Source organism: Phascolarctos cinereus, unplaced genomic scaffold (genome assembly GCF_003287225.1).
Source record: "Phascolarctos cinereus isolate Bilbo 61053 unplaced genomic scaffold, phaCin_HiC Scaffold_2;HRSCAF=192, whole genome shotgun sequence".
Lineage (NCBI taxonomy): Eukaryota > Metazoa > Chordata > Mammalia > Diprotodontia > Phascolarctidae > Phascolarctos > Phascolarctos cinereus.
The window spans coordinates 37076044-37098179 of record NW_027555625.1 but is presented as its reverse complement, the minus strand read 5'-3'; the positions used below and the strand labels follow the sequence as shown (position 1 = coordinate 37098179).

The window sequence follows — 22136 nt, the reverse complement described above, 5'->3', positions numbered from 1 at the left end:
ATTATATCATAATATAAAATAATAATATTAATAACAGCCATTTTTGTGGAATTGTTAAGGTTGGAAGCTGGATTGTGAAGGGTTAAGAAGAGAGTGAGGGGAGAGAGAGAGTGGAGGCACTTATTGTAGTTGGCTTTTTGGAATTTAGCTGCCAAGAGCAGAAGAGTACCAACAACAAGATGAAACATGTTGCCTGAATTCTGATAAAAAAGTAATGAACTCAGAGTACAGACTGAGACATAGTTTTCATTAAATGATAAATGCCAGTGTTTATTTTGCTTGACCACGTATGCTTCCAATGGATTTTGTTTCTCTTGCTTTCTCAATGGAATGTGAAGGGAGACAATGTGGATATGAAAATAAAAATTTTAACATAAAAGAGAAAAACAAAGACAATAATGTCACTGTGGCCAAGAACAGAAATCACGTTTCAAAGAGGCTGCACTGAAATTTTAAAATCATCAGAGCCATTCACTGAATGAAATAACTTGCATTTTTCTTAAGCTGCTTTGTATATAGGAAATTTAAGTAAGAAATTTTTTTGAAGGGGCAGCTAGGTGGTGCAGTGGATAGAGCTCTGCGTTGGAGTCAGGAGCACCCAAGTTTAAATTTGACCTCAGACACTTGACACTAGCTATGACACTGGAAACAGGTAGCACAAGTAATCTGTCTCTTGGCTAAAAAAGGATTAGGAAGAGTTTCCTTTTCTATACCAAAGAATAACTGTTAAAATCTTGCTCTCACAGTATATATCAAGACTCCAAAGGGGGTAACTGTTCTTACCCAAAGACAGCAAGTTCCTATAGTTCTCCAGTACCACATCCCTGTACAATTTTTTCTGAGATGGGTTCAATTGTACCCACTCTTCCTTGCTGAATTCCACAGCCACATCTTTGAATGTCACTGATTCTTGAAATACCAAAACCATTTGTGCTTACCCAGCCACAGCTCTTAACTGTTATGCAGTTCAACTATAAACTACTTGCCATTAAGGTGAGGGAATTGAGGGTTTTAGGACAGCAAGTGGTACAGGGAATTGAGGCAATTGAGTCAACCACATTGACTCCATTTTGTGACTCATTTCTGGGGGTAGCTCAGTTCTTTTTCTGTTCAATCACAGGTCTAGTCCAACGTCTGTATTGTGAGAAAAATTTATTCAATTGTGGGAATTGGGAGAGAATCTTATTGCATTGTTTGAATTTAGCCTTGCATGGCTGAGAAATGAGATCCACTTTACCTCCTGTTTAGTCCTTAAGGACCAAGATTATGCTGATCAGAAATCCATTCAAATGCAAAAAGACTGATGTAAGGAGTTTTCTCACAATTGTACATCTGAAGCAACCCATAAGTCTTATCCGAAAGCTGGCCCCCTACTGAACAATTAATTACTGTTCCCATGTTCCTTTCATTGTATACTACTTTCAGGGAGCAGGACACCTCATTCTGAATTTAGGGAAGTGAACCTGTCGTTTCTCCAATTAGAAATCAGACTACCTAACATTTTATTATTTGCTTTTAATTAATTGGTCTTCTTTGATTGTTTTTAATTTATAAAAGTATGTCTTCCCCTATTCAGGATCCAGCCCTAAGATGAGGAAGGGGCCTGGTCCCAGTTTTCTGTGCAATTGCCATGCATTGCTCAACATACTGATATGCCCAAAAGATTGAACCTTTGTTTCTTTAGCCATTTCATCTTTCACTTGCCATGAAGAATTGTTTTATTTATTTATTTGCATCCCAGTACAGTGTCTGGTATATAGCAGGCACTTAAGAATTCCTCTCCCATAAAGAACTAACAGAAGTGTGTATAGAATGGTTTTACGTACACACACACACACACACACACAGAGACAGACAGACATTTGTATCTAATGGTAGCCATCTCTACAGTTGGGGGGGAAGGGAGAAAAATTTATATGGAATTTCATTATATATTTAAAAGGAAAAGCAAGTTGTAGATAATAGATTTTTAGTTTCCTATACAATCATCTTTTGTTTTTTATTATATACAGAGTAGAAATGCTTGTTTTATTCGATAAATTAAAAATTAAACAAATAAAAACTAAAAAAAAAGAATTCCTCTCTGATTAGTCTGTAATTCCTTAAGGGAAGGAGCTATTATTACCATCATTAGTATTCTCGGCACTTAGCACAGTGCCTGGCACTAGGTAGGTATTTAATAGATGCTTATTGTTGTAAATGGTTCCAACGACATCCATTTTAAACTCGTCCTTCATTTTTTTTTTTTACAATGAACACCTGTGGCTCCTACTTCTACCCTCTGAGCTTAAGGAGTAATATGGCTAATTTCTTTTGTACTCACTGAAATAAACAATGAAAATGAAATAGCTGAAGACAGCTATCCTGTAGTCTGAAGTCTTCACTTCCAATCTAAACAAGCCCAGTTTCTTTGACCAATAAGCCTGGTCTCTTCACAAGTAAGACAGCTACCTTCCACTTTTCATCCAATCGCTGTGCTTCTCAAAACGTGCTGCTCTGAAATGAACACCATTGTGTTCCATGCTCCTGGAACCACAAGAGCAAAGGAGAGCATGAGGGATTACAATCTTCTGTCTGTAACAGCATGTGAACAATTTTTCAATATTGAAAAGGTGTTAAAGGACCATTACTTTCCAATTCATCTATTAGAGAGGGAAGAAAGTTAAGAATCTAATTTTCTCATTTTACAAATTCGGGAAGGGAGGCCCTCAGAGGAAAAGTTGACTTGCTTAAGGTCAAAATGGGAGTAAATGGTGGATCTACACTTTGAGCACAGGTCCTCCTGCCTTCAAATCCAGGGCTATTCTTAATGTACAATGTTGCCATTCCCTTTCAGTATAACCAGACCAAGGCCACAATTCAGTTTTTGGAGAAAAACATTCATAAGAGCACTCTTTGGGGTGGCAAAGAACTGGAAACAAACTGAATTCTCACCACTAAAGAATAGCTAGAAAAAAATGGCATATGAATAACAGTCATTTATATAGTTAAAAATGACAAATATGAGCAATTCTGAGAAGCATTTGTAGGTATGCATTAACTGACAGTGCAAAATAAGCAGGCCCAACAAATTATAACACAAAAACTTCAAAAATATAAATAATTTAAAAAAGATCCTGAACTACGAAAAAAAAAATAGTCCATGTGAACATTTGTGGTGGATTCTCTAAATTTAATCATCTCATATTTCTTTTCAGCTACTTCCATTCTGCTTTGCTTATAGAGCACAGCACCTTCCCTGATGAGGGCACGCCATGATGGGCAGTCCTGTACCAGTATCTCCCAAGTCACATGTCCCATTCTGAAGTTCTTAAAAGAGACTTTGAGAGTCCTTTCTGTTAGAGCAAAGTATTAGGAACAAAGGGTTACCCATCAAGTGGAAAATACCTGATCATTTCATGAAGTAGAATATTATTGTGCCCTAAGAACATGATACTTTCAAAGAAAATAGGAAGATTTGTATAAAGCAATGAAGGGAGAAAATAGCAGAACTAAGAAAACAATTTACAAATGACATTACCATTCAATGATCAGCCATGATTCCAGAGAACTGATGATGAAACATGCTACCTAAATTCTGGCAGAAAAGTGGTGACGAACTTGTTTATTTATTCTACATGACTATGCTTACTGGCTATAAATGCATTGTGTTTTTCTTTTTTTACTGGAGGTACAAGGAGAAGGTAGGATTCAAAAGGAAGAGAGCTAGAGATAGTGTCAGAAAAAAAAGAAAAAGATGCAGAGAAGAGAAGAGGAGGAAGTTGAAAAAGAAAGAGGATAGTTTTAAAAGTCACATGCTGAATTTATTACACGAAAACAACCAAAAAAATCTATACCCAAGCCTCAAACAAACATGCAGTTTAGACAAAAGCCCAACAAGAACTGATGGAGTTGTGAACTGATCCAACCATTCTGGAGAGCAGTTTGGAGCTATGCCCAAAGGGCTATAAAACTGCACATTTTTAAATTCAGCAATACCATAACTAGGTCTGTATCCCAAAGAGATTATAAGAAAGGGAACGGGACCCACATGTACAAAAATGTTTATAGCAGCTCTTTTTGTGGTGGCAAAGAATTGGAAATTGAAAGGATGCCTGTCAACTGGGGAATGGCTGAACAAGTTGTGGTAGGTGAATGTAATAGAATACAATTGTGCTATAAGAAATAATGAGGAGGCAGATTTTAGAAAAACTGGGGAAGACTTGCATGAACTGAGGCTGAGTGAAGTGAGCAGAACCAGGAGAACATTATACACAGCAACAGCAAAATTGTGTAATGATCACATCTGACAGACTTGGATCTTCTCAGCAATACAATGATGTAAGACAATTCCAACAGACTCATGAGGGGAAATGCTATCTACATCCAAACAAAGAACTATGGAGACTGAATTCAGAGCAAGCATACTATTTCCACTTTTTTTTTGCTTTTTATTTTGTTCTTTCCTGTGGCTTTTTCCAGCCTTTTCTGATTCTTCTTTCACAACAATTATGTTTATTATGAGTGTATATGTGTAACCTATATCTGACTGCTTGCCATCTAGGAGAAAGGGAAGGAAAGTCTGGAAGGGAAAAAAAATTTGTAACTCAAAATCAAAAGTGAATGTTGAAAACTATCTTTAAATGTAATTAGAAAAAATAAAATACTATTAAGTAGAAAAATAAAATACAATTTTCAAAAGAGTTTATACCTCTTTCTCCAATTGGCTAACTTTGTTTTCATAATTTTCTCAATTGCTTTTATTGCTTTTCCTGATTTTTCCTCAATGTTTCTCATTTGATTTTTGAGTTCCATTTTAAGTTCAATCAAGAGTTCTTTTTGGGCTAGTGACCATTTGACACTACTTTCTGGGACAGGAGTGGCTTTTTTTTAACCTCACTATTTTCCTCTGAATATGAACCCAGATATTGTTTATCACCAAAGTGTCTATCTATGATTGGGTTCTTTTTCCTTTGCTTGCTTATTTTTATTTTCAGCAGTTTCTTATAATCAAGTTTTAATCCCCAAGTTCTGGGTAATGTTGCCCTAGGCCTCAAGTCATTCTTACTGTTATTTTCTGAGTTCTGTCGAAGGGCTCAACCTCAGGGACTCCTCTCCTCCCTTAAACCACAGTTCAGGCCTCTAGCCATTCTGCCCCCAAAATGTTCTTCGTCCCTGTGGTACTGCACTCACCAGGTATGTGCTCACTTCTCACCAACAGCTACAACCCCAGATAACTTCTGGTCAGCTCTGCTAGATGTAGCTTTGGGAAACAGAGGGAGGGGGCTGGAGGGTTTTTCAATCTTCCTACAACTCACCCATCTGCTGGTCCTTAGGCAAAAGTTTGAGGGGCAAGCTTGTGAGGTAAAATTTCTGGAGGCCTAGCTTGCTTTGTGACAGAGCTGATCCAGGCGCTGTTATCTGTTGATTCAGTGAAGTGAGTCTAGAAGTGACTATACTTCACTTACCCCAAGACTCAGCCCTTGGAGGGCCTCTCTTTTCTGAGGTCACCTCCAATTTTCTTAGAACAACTATTTTACCCCTTTATTTCTGCTGCTCTGCATTCACTTACTGGCAATTTTCCATCTGTTTGTGGAAGAAATATGGAGAGCATTTTTTTTTCCTGTGAATTTTCCTATCTTTTCCCATTTGGCCTACTCTTTTTTTTATGGAGTTATTTTCTTCAACATTTTTTTGTGTCTCATTTACCAAGCTCTTGACTCATTTTTCATGAGTTTCTTGCATCACTCTCATTTCTCCTCTACTTACTTGATTTTCAAAATCTTTTTTAAGCTCTTTCATTGCCTGACACCAATTAATATTTTTCTTGTAGGCTATGGATGTAGAAGCTTTGACTTTGTTTTCTTCTCAGTGTGTGTTCTGATCTTCCTTCTCACCATAGTAATTTTCTATGGTCACAATAGGGCTGTACTCACTCCTGTGCTCCACTCCCACCAAGGTGCAACAGACCTTTCCTACTGACCTTCTAAGTTGTTTTTGGCATCTCTAGGCTGAGAGGTCTGGAAACCACCACTGTTGCCAGTAATTCAGTCACCCCAAGGCCTGCTTCCAGTTTGCTGGGCCCTGATTGCACTGGTACAACCTGTGTAGGACTGCACTACTCTCTCACCTTGGTGCAACAAACCTTTCCTGACAACCTTCTAAGTTGTTTTGGGCTGGAAAATTGTTTCACTCTGACTTTTTGTGGGTTCCACTGCTCTAGAATTTGTTTAGAACAATTATTAAAGGTATTTGGTGGGGGGGGCAGGGGGGCCGCAGGAGAGTCCCTGCCTGTTTTACACTGCCATCTTGGCTCCAGCTTACATTAAATTAAATTAAAAGGGTTTTGTATAACAGAAACAAATGTTGCCAAGATCAGAGGGAAAGCAAAAACCTGCCAAAAATACTCTCTAGACTGTTCTCAGATAAATGTCTTACATCTAAAATGTATAAAGAATTTTGTGAAATCTGTGATACAAATCATTCCTTAACTGATAGGTGGCCAAAGGATATGAACAGGCAGTTTTTTAACAAAGAAATCAAAACAATTTATAGTCATGTGAAAAAATGCTCTAAAAGATAGACAGGGAAAGCAACAAATATTGGGAGGGGATGTGGAAAAATTAGGACACTCATTCTTGGTGGAATTGTCAACTGATCCAACTATTTTGGACAGCAACTTGGAATTTTGCCCCAAAAGCTATTAAACTATCTATACTCACTGATCCAGCAATACCAATACTAGATCCATTTCCAAAGACGATTAGGGAAAAAAGAAAAGAACCCATATGTTCTCAAATGTTTATAGCAGCTCTCTTTCTGGTGGCAAAGAACTGGAAATTGCAGGGATGCCCAACAAGTGGGGAATGGCTGAACAAGTCGTGGTATACAATTATTATGGATTATTACTGTAATATAAGAAATGATGAGCGCAATGATCTTAGAAAGACTTACACAGGACCAAGGGAACATTGTATATACTAATAGCAATATTGTTTTAAGAATGAATGTGAACGAATAAGTTATTTTGATTACTATAAATACCTAAATTAACTATGAAGGACATATGAAGACATTATCTGCATCCAGAGAAAGAACTGAAAATTAAAGGATGGATAGAATAATTTTACATACATATATATACATACCTGCATACACACAAACACAAACACAAACACACACACACACACAAACACTCCTACTTGTGTCTAATGATAGCCATAGTGGGGAGGAGGGAGGAAAAAAAATTCACATGGTAACTTTGTAATACATTTAAAAGGAATAACAAGCTGAACATAACAGATTTGCAATGTCATATGTAATTCGTTTTTATTCTATGTTGTGAAAGTGCTTATTTTATCCCATGAATTATAAATAACGCCAATAAATGTGAAAAGTGAGAAGAAACTGGAAGACCGAGCACAGCAGCAGCAGTAATGATCAGCTGTGAAAGACTCAGCCACTCTGATGAATACAATGACCCAGGAAAAGTTTAAAGGACACATTATAAAAAACGGAGAGAACTGATGAACTTTGAGTGAGGACTGAAGCTCACTCTGTTTTCACTTTCATTTTTCTTTTTGTTTTTGAACCAGGGCTAATATACAACTGTTCTGCATTACCTTACAGCCATAATGGCTATCCTATTTTTCCCTTCTCAAAGGGTGGGGGAAGGACTGGAAGGTGGGAAAGGATTTAGAAGTCAAAATTAGAAAAAAAAAACACAAAGTAATTGTAATGTCTTTTTTCTGTTTCTCAGTGTGGAGAGGATGCAGTGGTGTCTGTGGTTATATGATTCTCTGATGGCCACAATTCCTAGTGTTACAGCACAGGACAAAGAAACTTATGCCAAGGTCTTTGGCTTGAGATGCTATTTCAGGAAAGCATCAAGTGGCACTCACCTTCCCGGGGCCTGGCTGTCAGGGCAGGAGCCATTCCTTCTTCCTCCAGGCTGTCCTCCTGGGGCAGAGCAGAGACCACGAGAGAGAGGAGGGAGCTGGGGAGGAGAAGCAGGAGAGTGAGAGGTCACTCTGAGGGTCTGCCCTGCTCAGACCAGACATTTCCACTTCTCCACTGACAGGAGATCAGGGAGTGGGGCGGGGAGCTGGGGGCGTGACTGAAGAAGAATTAGAACCCTCCCCCAGGCTCCGCCTCCACCCGGTCGGCCTCCAACCTCCCCCGGCCCCTCCCCCGCCCGGGCTGCCCCCAGACCCCTGGGAGCCCCTTACTTCGTGCGTGGTCTTCACAGCCCCAGAGCCCATGGGGAGTCACCAGGAGTGAGCTCACAGACATCGAGGGCTCCTCCGTGGGTAGTCAAGGCCACAGTCTCTCTCACTCCTGCACCCAGTTACAACAGGCCTGCAATGAAAGGCTTGCTGTGCACCAGCATCCTGTCGCAGAAAGTGACGGAAACACGCAGGGAAGACAGGGCTCTGAGGAGGGAGACCACGGGCTGGGGCAGGATCCCCGCAGCGCTCGCTCAGCCCCCTGGGGCGTCCAGGAGGAGCAGGACACGAGTGGGCCTGGGGCAGCAGGAGAGGTCAAGGAGGCGCCGGCCAGGACAAGGCCGTGCTGGCTTTGTGTCTGTTTCCTCTGCCAAGGAGGCTGACCCGAGGGAAACCAGGAGACGCTGAGAGCGTTTGGCTGGGCCTGGGGAATGCCAGTCGTCTGCTAGATGGGCTCAATAAAACTCAGAGCTGACGTTTACATGGAGCTCATTGTGTTCCAGGCAGGGCTAAGTAATTTACAAGGACTATCTCGTCTAGTCCTCACACTAACCTTGGGAAGCAGGTGCTGTTAAAGACCCTATTTTATACATGTGGAAACTAGGGTGAAGTGACTTGCCCACGGTCCCACAGCTAGCAAGTGCCTGAACTTGGATTTCAGCTCAGGTCTGGGAGAAGTAACAGCAACAATTGGACAAGTTGGATTCATAACAGGACTTCATCACCAGGACGTGGGTACCTGTATGGTGCTTTTCTGAGCTCAGAGAATAGCCGGTTAAAGCAATGTCATAATTATATGATTTTGCCAGGGGGTGAGCTCACCCAGATGGTGAGGACAGAGGATCGTTGTTATGCCAAGCTCAGGACACAGCTTACTTGCTTGGCCTTAGCCCTGGAAAAAAGGTGTCTGCGAATATCTTGACAAGAGAATATTGACAAGCAATAATTTAGACTGTTACCATAAGCCACCAAGACAGCCTCCCAAGCTCCTGATCTATGGTGCTGCCATCCTGCATTATGAAGTCCCTGACTGGTTCAGTGGCAGTGGGTCTGGGACAGACTATACTCTCACAATCATCACTGTAGAGGCTGAAGATGCTGGACTGCATTGCTATCACCATCATTACAGCTGGCCTGTCACAGTGATCCAGCCCTGAAGAAAAACCTCCTGGTGACATTTGGCTGCCTCAGCTCAGAGCACAGCTGCTTAACCTTAGGTCAGAGCAGTGACTGCTGTCTTGTCAGGACTGAGCTCTGTTGCCCCACCCCCCCACTACCTCACTCATCCCAGGACCCACATCATTCACACTTTACATTCTCCCAATAAAGGCAAGGCAGAGAGCTGAGAATAATCCTGATAGAGATTTGGGGGACTGTGGGAGGGACATAAACAAATTGGATAATTAATATTAATATTGCAAATACATCCAGAATTCTTCATTCTATCCCTCGTGTGTACATTGGAGAAGCAAAACTGTGGGTTTTACTAAGAGTGACAAGTGCTGGCTTATTTTGATCCAAGCCTCACACCCTTCAGGTAAATCGGGCAGCTAGGTGGTACAGCCTGAAGTCAGGAAGAATCCTTTTCTTGAGTTCAAATCTGGCCTCTGACACTTATTGGCTGTGTGACCCCGGGCAAGTCACAGAACTTGGTCTGCTTCAGTTTCTTTATCCATGAAATGAGATGGAGGAAGAAATGGCAAACCACTCCAGTATCCCGGCCAAGAATACCCTAAATGGGGTCACAAAAGGGTCAGACACGACTGAAATGACTGAACAACAACCGACCTTGCATCCACGTCCTCATTCATTCACAGTCATTCAGGGTAAGTCACCAAGCATTTTTAAGCACCTTCTGTGTGCCAGGCACTGTGCTAAGTGGTGCAGGTACAAAGACAGGGAAAATCAACCTCTGCTCTCAAGGACCCAGTCAGTGGGAGACAACAACAACACCCAGCTATGTACAAGCAGTATGTAGGCAGGAGAAATTGGAGTTAGTCAGCAAAAGGTCAGTTGTGGGATTAAAGGGATGGGGGGAAAGTTCTTGCTGAATGGAGATGAGATTTTAGGTGGGACCTGAAGGAAGCCTGGCATGCCAGGAGATGAGCAGGAGGAAGGAGAGAGTTCCAGGCATGCGGCAAAACGGGTAGAAATGCTCAGAGTCAGGAAATAGGTTGTTGGTATGTTAGAGTAGTGCAGAAAGACTGGAAAGGTAGGAGGCAGCCAGGTTAGGAAGAGTTTAGAAAACCGAATAGGACTTTATATTTCATTCTGGAATAGAAAACCACTGGAATTTATTGAATAGAGAACTGACATGAAGAGACCTTAAATAGAGGAGGATCTACTGAACAGGTGAGAGGGAGATGGACTGGATCAGGGACAGAGTTATGGCAGGGAGATCCATCAGAAGGCTTTTTTTGTGGTTAGGGCAGTTGAGGTTAAGTGACTTGCCCAGGGTCACACAATGAGTGTTATGTGTCAGAGACTGGATTTGAACTCAGGTTCTTCTGACTTTAGGGCTAGTGCTCTGTCCGCTGCACCACCGAGGTGCCCCCATCAGAAGGCTGTTGCAATAGCCTGGGCATGAGGTGATGAGGGTAGGGACCAGGGTGGTAGCACTGTCAGAAGAGAGAAGGGGCATATAAGAAAAGTGTTACGTAGAAATGGAAAGACTTGACTGCTAATTATAGAGGCAGGAGTTAGGGGTTCAGAGTGACACCCAGGGTGTAAGCCTCAGTTTCGACCCTACATTGGGCATCACTACTGTGGCTTTGTGCAAGAACTTGGACTCCATGAGCCCCTCATTCCTCATCTGTAAAATGAGGAGGTAGAAGTTCATGACCTCTCAGGTCACTTCCAGCTCTAAATCTATGAACTGATAACACCAGCTTGATGGTGCAGTGGACAGAGCTCTGGACCTGCTGTCATGAAGACCTGATTTCAAATCTGGCCAGACACATTAAGTCTGACCTTGGAGTAGTCACTTAACCTCTGTCTGCCTCAGCTTCCTCTTCTGTAAAATGGAGATAATACCACCTACATCATGGGGTTCTTATGAGGAATAAATGAGATAATATTTATGCAGGGCTTAGCAAAATTTAAAATGTTAGGTAAATACTTTTGATTATGACTATTATTCACAATGATTTTCCTTTGTAGTCTTTTTGAGAGGCAATGGGGTGAAGTGACTTGCCCAGGGTCACACAGCTAGTAAGGGTCAAGTGTCTGAGGCCACATTTGAACTCAGGTCTTCCTGACTGAATCCAGGGCTGGTGCTCTATCCACTACACCATCTACTTGCCCCTTTTTGTAGTCTTCTTGCAAGAAGAAAGAATAAAGTAGTGGTATGAGCAACTTCTTCCTTACACACACAGGTGATGCACTTCCAGAAGTAGTTCTTTGAAATAATCAATTCCCTGGCAGTAAGTCTTTACTTTTGTTTTATTTTTTGGTTATAGCTGAATATGTCTTACCTCCACCTCCAAAAGACACACACACACACACACATTCACACACTCATACATGAATATATTTCACCCATTCCTTTGCACATCCTGGCTGGGAACTGTGCATAATAAAATGTATGTGATCAGTCTCCACAGCACCTCTCTCTGTTCCATCCCTTCTCTGAGGCAGATTGCTTTACTGTACAGACTAGAGCTGCTGCATTCCTCTTCTCTGCCTCTTCCTCCTTCTTCATTTTAAAAATTATAAACTCATCACTCCACAAGCACAAACATTGTGATTCATAAAGAACACAAAAAAGAGGGTGGTGGATAAAGCCATAAACTCTTATTCCATGCAGTTCTTTTTTTTTACAGTATTACATTTAAGAAGGCAATAATAAAATTATTTACTGTCCTCTTCTCATATTTTTTTAATGTATTTTATTTTTAAATGTGTTACTGATACTCTGTTCTTTTTTTTCCCCTTAATTGCTATCACTTTCTCCAAAGGCAGCATCACATAGTGTCTAGAGACGGGGTCTGAGAGATAGGAAGGTCTGGGTTAAAGTTCAACCTCTGATACACACCTGCTCTTTGATCTAAGGCACAACACTGGTCCCACAGGCAACTCTCTAAGATAAGAAGTTGCAGCTCAACAGAAAATCTGATCTTCAAATACAAGACTCAAGAGAGACATAAAAAGGTAAACGGGACATAAAGAAACAACATGTCATTAATAAGGGCAAACTGTTTACATCCCTACAAGGGAAGATGAGAGTTTTAACCCTTGCAAACTGCACTGTCATTACACCATGTTAAGGGGAATACATAAAGTGGGTACGTATAAGTAGACTTTGATATGATGATAAAGATCTAATCAAGTGGGTTAAATGGATCCAAGTAAGTAGATTAACCTCATCTAAGAAAATGTACTGAGAGAAAAGAAAATGAGGTAGACAAGGGTAAACCACATTACAGGAAAAGGCACAAAAACCTATTATAGCAGAGGGAAAGGGAGGGAGATGAGCATTGTTTGAACCTTACTCTCAGCAGATTTGACTCAATAAGAGAAATAACATAATCAGTTGCATGCTAATATTGATAGATTAAACCCTTCTCAGCAATACAAGGATCTAAGACATCTCCAAAGGCCTCATTATGGAAAATGCCGTCCACATCCAAAGAAAAGAACTATGGAATTTGAATGCATATCGAAGCTTATTATTTGCTTTTTTTTTCCTTCTGTAGTGTTTTGTTTCCTCTTTCTGGTGATTCCTCTATTGGTTCTAATTCTTACAACATGACTAATGTGAAAATATGTTTAGTAGGAATGTATATGTATAACCTATATCACATCGCTAGCCATCTTAGGGAGGAAGGTGGGGAGAAAGGAGGAAAAAAATTTAAAACCCAAAAGCTTATGGAAGTGATTGTTGATATGTCAAAATAAATTAATTAAAAAAAAAAAGATAAGAAGTTGCAGAGAATGTCTTCACCTGCACTGGTATAGAATGTTTGTTCATCTGATTATACCTTATAGCAATGGAGCTAAAGGTCCAGTCTCTCTTCCTACCAATTTCCACTAACGCACACTGCCTCCTAATTTGAACCGCCCCTCCCCAGCCCCACTGAAAAAGATAAGTATAAGCAAGCAAGAAAAATCAAGATATTCACCATGCCTGAAAAATGTGTCTTTTTCCAAACATCTGTTCCATCAGCTGTCTGACACAAGGTGGGAGCAAGGCTTCATTATCAAGCTTGTGAAGTTAGGATTTCCCTAGTCTCTTTCCAGGTACAGTTCTATGTTTACAGCTACTACCCCATACACTTCATGAACAGTTTAGAGTGCCTATTTAAAGCATAATTCTGACTCTGTGATTTTTTTAAATGCACAGTTTAGATACAAACTCCATACAGAACAGGACCTGGTACCTAGCAAGCCCTTAATAAATGCCTGTTTCCTTTGTTAGCCACATTTTCTCTCTTGCATTTATTGTCTTCCCTACTTTTTCTCAAATTCCCAGAAAGTTATTTCTGACTCTACTTCTCACTCAAATCCTTTCCCCTCATCATTTAAAAAAAATATTATTTATTTTAAACATTATTTTTTAAATTGAGTTCTAAATTCTCCCTCTGTCATTCGGAAGACAAGGAATATGTCAATTATACATGTGAAATCACAGAAAACATATTTCCATATTTTAGCCATGTTACCATGTCATAAAAAAGGAAGAAAATTAAAAAGTAAAAGAATATACTTCAATTCATACTGTTTGTCAGGTCTCTCTGTGTTGAGGGCCAGCTCTGATGGGTCAGAGGATTCAGGCCAGTCCAGGTTTTCCCTGTTGTTTTCCTCTATCCGATGGCTGTGTAAGTCAGGAATGTTGGCTCTCCAACCTCCCCACCCTTACCCTCCACTCTATCTCTTCAGAACAGAAGGACCTTGAAGATAACAGGAAAGAGAGGAGACAATCAGGATGACTCCTCTGGTTAATGTTCCTATAAGAAAACTGCTTGTTGTTGCTTTTGCTAAAGGTATATAAACCCTTACCCTGAGATTAATAAACGGAGTCTGTCCTTTACAATCTCCAAGCTGGCCTGCACATTTCTTTCTCTCTTCATACTCGACCAGCATCTAATCACGGCTGGCAACGCAAGCACTCGAGGCATCTCTGGAGGTAGACAGCAATTTTTTTTTTTTTATCATGAATCCTCTGGAATGGTCTGAGATGATTTTCTTGATCAGAGTAATTAAGTCATTCACAGCTGATCATGTAATCATCATTAAAATGTTGCTGTTACTCTATAAAAGGAGCTCCTGGTTGTGCTCGCTTCACTCTGCATCTATTCACATAGGTCTTCCTAGGTTTTGCCAAATCATCTCCCTTGTTTCTTAGAGCACAACATTCCATCACAATCATATACAATCACCTCTTCAACCATTCAGGAACTGATGATCGTCCCCTCAATTTCCAATCCTTTGCCACCACAAAAAAGGCCCCCTATAAATATTTTTGTACATGTAGGTCCTTTTCGTTTTTCTTTCATCTCTGTGGAATACAGACCTAGCTGTGGTATTGCTGTGCAAAGGATATTTACAGCTTTATAATGCTTTCAGCACAGTTCCAAATCGTTCTCCAGAATGGTTGGACCAGTTCTGAATTGCACATAGTGTGCCTATTTTTTCATATCCCCTCCAGAATTTGTCATTTTCCTTTTCTGTCATGTTGGCCAATCGGAGGTATTGTGAGGTATTACCTCAAAGTTGTTTTCATCTGCATTTCTCTAATATGGTTAGTGATTTAGAGCACTTTTTCATTATTAATGAAAGCTTTTGATTTCTTCATTGAAAACTCCCTGTTTATATTCCCTAACCATAATGGGAATCTTATGTATCTTCTCACGTGTGTCACCAACTGGATGACAAGGCATTTGGCTACCATAAGAAGGTCGTAGTCAATCCTGCTGTTTACCTGCATTTCAATGAATTTCTTCACTTTGACATTCAGAGCACTGGGCAGAAATCACATTGTTTCAAAATCTGCCACAGGGCCTTGTGATGCTTTGTTTTAATTAAGATGATTCCAAGTCTTTATGGTCCACACTGCCTACCCAAATGAACATGAGCAGGAGCAGTACCAGCAAAATCAGGAACAAAGCTCATTTTGATTTATCAGATTATGATTTATTCCTGAAGCACCGTCAACTATTATTCATTACTCATTAGGCTCAGGCTCATCTGATAGCCAAGAGGTCATCCCCAAGCATCTTGCACACCACGTTCCCAGGGATCAAAGATAATACTAACGCTCTCCCAATACCATTGTCCACTCAGTAACCTGTGACACAGCCAGCATAACCTCTCCATCCCTCAAGGCCCGTGGGAGGATAACACTAAATCTTTGCCCCTTTAGAGGTCTCTACAGAGGGAGGGATATCTTCTTCTCCCGTGCAGCCTAAGTAAAGATTCTCTGAACTACATCTAGGGACTCAGAATCACAGTCTAGTCAGCTGGGGGAATCTTCCCACACTCCTTATACTCATGAAGAATCACTCTAGCATGAATTCTCTGATGGACATCAAGTAGGTCCTTCGTCTAAAGGCTTTCCCAAATTCAAAAGGTTTCCCTCCAGAATTAAGTCTTTGATGTTGAGCAAGTTGTGTCTTCAGCCTGAAGGTCTTCTCACATTCACTGCATTCATAACATGTTCCTCTAGTATGAATGCTCTGATATTGAGTAAGACCTACACTCAAGTGGAAGGCCTTTCCGTGTACATTACATTCATAAGGTATGATGTGAAGTTGAGTAACATCTGACTTCTGAGAGAAGGGCTTCCTACACTACTCACATTCATAGAGAATTTCTCCAATTTGAATTCTCTGATGCACAGTAAGGTGTAACTTCTTTCCGAAAGCCTTCTCACATTCACTATATACATAGGGTTTTTTTTGCAGCATCAATTTTTGATGTTTAATAAGATCTGAGTTACAATGGACTTCCCAGACTCCTTACATTCATGAGGAATCTTATAAATTCTCTGATGGACTAAAGTAGTATCCTCAGTATAAAGGACTTCCTACATGCATTGCACATTTAAGGCTTCTCTCCTGAATGAATTTTTTGGTGTTGAGAAAGGTGTATGTTCACTCTCAAAATGTTCCCATATTCATTACATTCATTAGGCTTCTCTCCAGCATGAATTTTCTTGTGTCGAGTAAAATCTGAGCTGTAGAGGAAAGCCTTCACACACCCTTTACATTCATAAGGAATGTCTCAAGAATGAATTTTCTGATGCACAGTAAGAGACGCCTTTCTCTGGAAAGCCTTCTGACATTGATCACATTCATAAGGTTTCTCTCCAGTATGAACTCTTTGATGTCGAGTAAGTTCTGACTTATACAGGAAAGCCTTCCCACACTCCTTACATTCAAAAAGAATGTCTCCACTATGAATTTTCTGATGCACAGTAAGTTGTGTTTTACTCTTAAAGGCCTTTCCACATTCACTACATGCATAAGGTTTCTCTCCAGTATGAATGCTCTGATGCTTAGTATGACCTGCTGTCGTCCTGAAGGCCTTCCCACAAACAGTGCATTGATAAGGTTTCTCTCCAGTATGAATGCTCTGATGCTTAGTATGACCTGCTGTTGTCCTGAAGGCAATCCCACACACAGTGCATTGATAAGGTTTCTCTCCAGTATGAATTATTTGATGTCGAATAAGCTGTGAGTTGTAGGGGAAAGCCTTCCCACACTCCTTACATTCATACAGGTTCTCTCCAGCATGAATTCTCTGATGCACAGTAAGCTCTGACTTAATTCTGAAGGCCCTCCCACATTCACTACATTCATAATGTTTCTCTCTAGTATGAATGTTTTGATGTCGAGTAAGATCTGAGTTGTAGAGGAAAGCCTTCCCACACTCTTTACATTTATAAGGAATGTCTCCAAAATGAATTTTCTGATGCAGAGTAAAAGATGCCTTTGTCCGGAAAGCCTTCTGACATTGACCACATTCATAAGGTTTCTCTCCATTATGAACTCTTTGATGTTGAATAAGTTGTGACTTATACAGGAAAGCCTTCCCACACTCCTTACATTCATTAAGCATCTCTCTAGTATGAACTCTCTGATGTACTCTAAGTTGTTTCTTACTCCTAAAGGCCTTTTTACATTCACCACAGTCGTAAGGTTTCTCTCCAGTATGAATTCTCAGATACTATAAGAGAATCCTTACTACTGAAAGCCTTTCCACATTCCCTACATTCATGGGGTTTCGCTCCAGTGTGAACTCTCTGATGCAGCGTAAGCTGTGTGTTAATCCTGAAGGCCTTTCCACATTCACTGCATTCATAAGGTTTCTCTCCAGTATGAACTCTCTGATGCGCAGTAAGCTCTGACTTACTGTTGGAGGCCTTCCCACACGCACTGCATTCATAAGGTTTCTCTCCTGTGTGAACTCTCTGGTGCACTGTAAGCTGTGTCTTAATCCCGAAGGCCTTTCCACATTCACTACATTCAAAAGGTTTAGGTTTCTCTCTAGTATGAATTTTCTGATGTTGAATAAGAAATGAGTTATAGGGGAAAGCCTTCCCACACTCCTTACATTCATAAAGCTTCTCTCCAGTATGAATTCTCTGATGCACAGTAAGCTCAGACTTAATCCTGAAGGCTTTGCCGCATTTACTACATTCGTAAGGTTTCTCTCCAGTATGAAGTCTCTGATGCTCAGTATGACCTGCTGTTGTCCTGAAGGCCTTCCCACAAACAGTACATTGATAAGGTTTCTCTCCAGTATGAATTATTTGATGTCGAATAAGACTTGAGTTGTATGGGAAACCCTTCCCACACTCCTTACATTCAAAAAGAAACTTACCAATATGAATTTGCTGATGCACATTAAGATGTGCCTTTCTCATGAAGGCCTTTCCACATTCCCTACATCCATAAGGTTTTTCTCCAATATGAACTTTTTGATGTTGAATAAGATGTGAGTTCAACGGGAAAGCCTTCCCACACTGCTTACATTCATAAAGCACCTCTCCAGTATGAACTCTCTGATGTACTTTAAGTCTTTCCTTACTCCTAAAGGCCTTTTTACATTCACCACATTCATAAGGTTTCTCTCCAGTATGAATTCTGTGATGCACTATAAGATGATCCTTACTCCTGAAAGCCTTTCCACATGCCCTACATTCGTGGGGTTTCTCTCCAGTGTGAACTCTCTGATGCAGCTTAAGTTGTGTCTTAACCCTGAAGGCCTTCCCACATTCACTACATTGATAAGGTTTCTCTCCAGTATGAATTCTCTGATGCTCAGTATGACCTGCTGTTGTCCTGAAGGCCTTCCCACAAACAGTGCATTCATAAGGTTTCTCTCCAGTATGAATTATTTGATGTCGAATAAGACTTGAGTTGTATGGGAAACCCTTCCCACACTCCTTACATTCAAAAAGAAACTTACCAATATGAATCTGCTCATGCACATTAAGATGTGCCTTTCTCATGAAGGCCTTTCCACATTCCTTACATCCATAAGGTTTTTCTCCTGTATGAATTTTTTGATGTTGAATAAGATGTGAGTTCAACGGGAAAGCCTTCCCACACTGCTTACATTCATAAAGCATCTCTCCAGTATGAACTCTCTGATGTACTTTAACTTGTTCCTTACTCCTAAAGGCCTTTTTACATTCACCACATTCATAAGGTTTCTCTCCAGTATGAATTCTCTGATGCACTATAAGACGATCCTTACTCCTGAAAGCCTTTCCACATTCCCTACATTCATGGGGTTTCTCTCCAGTGTGAACTCTCTGATGCAGTGTAAGTTTTGTCTTAATCCTGAAGGCCTTTCCGCATTCGCTACATTCATAAGGTTTCTCTCCAGTGTGAACTCTCTGGTGCAGTATTAGTTGTGTCTTAATCCTGAAGGCCTTCCCACATGCAGCACATGCATAATTTTTCTCTCCGGTGTGAACTCTCTGGTGCACTGTGAGTTGTGTCTTAATCCTGAAGGTCTTCCCACACTCACTACACTCATAAGGTTTCTCTCCAGTGTGAACTCTCTGGTGCACTGTAAGTTGTTTCTTAATCCTGAAGGCCTTTCCACATTCACTACATTCAAAAGGTTTAGGTTTCTCTCTAGTGTGAATTTTTTGATGTTGAGTAAGAAATGAGTTATAGGGGAAAGCCTTCCCACACTCCTTACATTCAAAAAGCTTCTCTCCAGTATGAATTCTCTGATGCACAGTAAGCTCAGACTTACTCCTGAAGCCTTTCCCACATTTACTACATTCATAAGGTTTTTCTCCAGTACGAATTATCTGACACACAGCAAGATGCTCCTTGCTCCAGAAGGCATTCCCATATCCATTACATTCAAGAGGTTTATCTCCAGCAAATTCTCTGCTCTCTGAAAGGAAGAATACAGAGCTGATTAACCCTGCCTTTTTCACCCTTTGCCAAGGCTCTTAGTTGCTCAAAGGTTTTGGAGCTATTCTCTTGCCTTCTCACTTGAGAAGGCCAGTCTCACTAGCCTTCCCGTAGAGATTGGTTTATCTTATGTGAAAGCATAATGACTCCAACGTAACATGTAAATGAATTGACATAAGATGAAATTACCAAGGGGGATGAATGAACCCTTACTCTACTTTCACTGGCTGACATTTGAATGGAAAAGAATGTTCAGAAAAAAAGCCCAAGAGATGATTTTGATGTATCCTTACCCTCTGAGGTGAAAATAGGAAGGGAAACGACTGAACAGAAAGAAAATACAGAACTAAGTTTAGAGTGGGGAAGAGAAAGAGATATAAGAAGTCAACAGAATAAAGAAGAAATATGAGGGTGAAAACATGACAACTGTTGCTATAAATTTCCTCTAAAAATCTAACATATCTACTTTGTAAAAAATTGATTGAAATTTGTGAGATGTAGACCTACGGTGTTTTTGACAAGAGAAATTACTAATAATTACCTGAAACATTACTCAAACTCTGATAATCAAAGAAGCATAAATGAAAACAATTTTTGAGGTAGCAATAAACAGCCTTCAGATTAGCAAGATACTCGAAAATGATAAAGTTTGGGACTTATGTTAAAATACCTACTTATTAAGCTGCTGCTGCTACCATTTTCCTTAAAAGATAGGAATTTCGGCTAGAGCTACAAAACTGTTCATAGCCTTTCACCCAATGGCCCCAGTAGTAGGTCTGCAGCCTCAATATGTTACTGAAAGCAAACACAGCACTCTCAGCAAATTTTCACAACAGCTTTTCGTAAAAGAGCAAAATAAAAGAGGGCAGCTAGGTGGCACAGTGGAGAGAACACTGGCCCAGAAATCAGGAGGACCAGACTTCCAATCTGACCTCAGACCAAACAATTGCTATGTAATAGCTGTGTGATCCTGCGAAAGTTCCTTCACCCCACTGCCTTAAAAAAAAAAAAGTCTTCTTTAAAAAAAATAGCAAAATAATGAAAATCTGTAGGTGCAAAGATGAGGTTATGGCTATACAAGTCCTGTGACATGAACATATTAAAGTGCCTTTATAAACACAATTTCAAAGCATAAAGAAGAAAACAGGATGACACATAACATGACAGGCTGAAGAAAGGGGAATTAGGTTAGGATTATTTTTAAAAGTAGCAGCAAAGCAATATAATCATAGACACAAAACAAGAAAATATCAGAAAAGAACTCACAAGGAAAAAGAGCACACGACTTAATACTTTCAATACTGTGCTTACTTTACAAGAATGAATTCATGCAAATGAGGCAGATGAACTAAGGTGATCTTCAATGAACAGAAGAGATATAACTGCCCTGTACTGAGGCAACAACTTTCTTTGGGAGTGGAGGTACATTACAGTAAGGAGATACATTGAAAAACTAACTTCTTGAGGTAAAAAAATGAAGTTAAAACTCTCAACTCCTCTCAACAGGGCAGAGAAGCTTTGACAGACCACTTTGTTCAATGTTTTTCAAGAGCTTTGACCTAAAATGAACAACAGATTACAAGTTTGCAATGACTCATCTGCTTGGTTTTATGTAGTCACCTGGACAGCTGCTTCTTGGAATATCTGCCTCTGGCAAGGAAGACACTTCCTTTCTTTCCAACTGGTCACTGTCATTTGGTCTGGAAGCTGCAAATCCTGTACATTGAAAATGAAAAAGTGCTAGGCAGTCATCTCATATCGACTTCCATCATTGAAGAGATAGATGAAATACTCCCTCCAACTTTACTAGAAAAGTGGGGGAATAAGGATGCTAGATATATCTTATATCCCGAAGAGCACTATGTTAGCTGATTTTCTCTGAGTTTTTTTTTCTTCTTCAATAATGGGGAGCTCAATGGGTTGGTTGGAGGGAGAAGTAGGATTTTTTCTTTCTTTTTGTTTTTTTTTTTTTAGGTGGCAGAGGAAGGAGAAATTAAACCTTTTTTCAAAAAGTATCCACAAAACTTAATAAAAGAATTTAAAATGAGTTCAAACTCTCTTTGGAAAATAAGGAGGCATGCTAGGAAGACCTCAAGGATAGTACAAAAGACCACTGGAAGGATACTCTGTATTATGGTAAAATGGATTACTGAGTAGGACTCAAGGAAAAATAGTTCATTTGACTTGGTGACTGGTTAAGCAGTGGGAATACTGCATGATGAACCCTACATTAGGATTAAAAAGAATATCTTGGATTTGAGGTAATAGACAGGGGAAGATACATCCTCAAGGATAACAACAAATCAAGAAATTAATTTCCAGGCATACTAAGCCTCGACCTTTTTCCTGCAAACAGGCAGCAGAAGTAATCTGTCTCTTGGCTACAAATGGATTAAGAAAAGTTTCCTTTTGTATGGCAAAGAACAACTGTTAAAATCTTGCTCTCACAGTATATATCAAGACTCCAAAGAGGTAGCTGTTCTTACCCAAAAAGACCAAGTTCCTATAGTTCTCCAGCATCACATCCCTGTACAATTTTTTCTGAGATGGGTTC

General features: G+C 40.2%; 3 protein-coding genes and 1 long non-coding RNA gene across 4 annotated transcripts in view; 1 reads left to right on the top strand and 3 right to left on the bottom strand.

Moving 5' to 3' along the window:
* The window catches only part of LOC110204107 (uncharacterized), a 68045-nt gene that overhangs the window by 10330 nt on the left and 35579 nt on the right, over positions 1-22136 (top strand). The gene's annotated exons all lie outside the window — the stretch shown is intronic.
* LOC144455737 (uncharacterized) lies at positions 241-7968 on the bottom strand. The gene is made up of 2 exons (XR_013484449.1): positions 7881-7968; positions 241-2526 (listed from the first exon to the last, which is right to left on the bottom strand). It is a non-coding gene; the product is annotated as an uncharacterized LOC144455737 (long non-coding RNA).
* On the bottom strand, positions 13723-17360 carry LOC110204108 (uncharacterized). Its single transcript, XM_078149303.1, has 2 exons — positions 14202-17360; positions 13723-14092 (listed from the first exon to the last, which is right to left on the bottom strand). Exon 1 carries the CDS (start codon positions 17259-17261, stop codon positions 16425-16427), a length of 837 nt encoding a protein of 278 aa, XP_078005429.1. The 5' UTR covers positions 17262-17360; the 3' UTR covers positions 13723-14092; positions 14202-16424.
* LOC110204109 (uncharacterized) lies at positions 17380-22130 on the bottom strand (the record flags this gene model as incomplete). The annotated part of the gene is made up of 3 exons (XM_020980438.2): positions 22069-22130; positions 21203-21298; positions 17380-19562 (listed from the first exon to the last, which is right to left on the bottom strand). Coding segments are annotated over exons 1-3 (2313 nt in total), but the record flags the coding sequence as incomplete, so codon positions are not given.

Coding starts and splice junctions, on each gene's coding strand:
- LOC110204108 (XM_078149303.1), bottom strand. CDS start 17,261: ATGCTTAATGAATGTAAGGAGTGTGGGAAGGCTTTCCTGTATAAGTCA.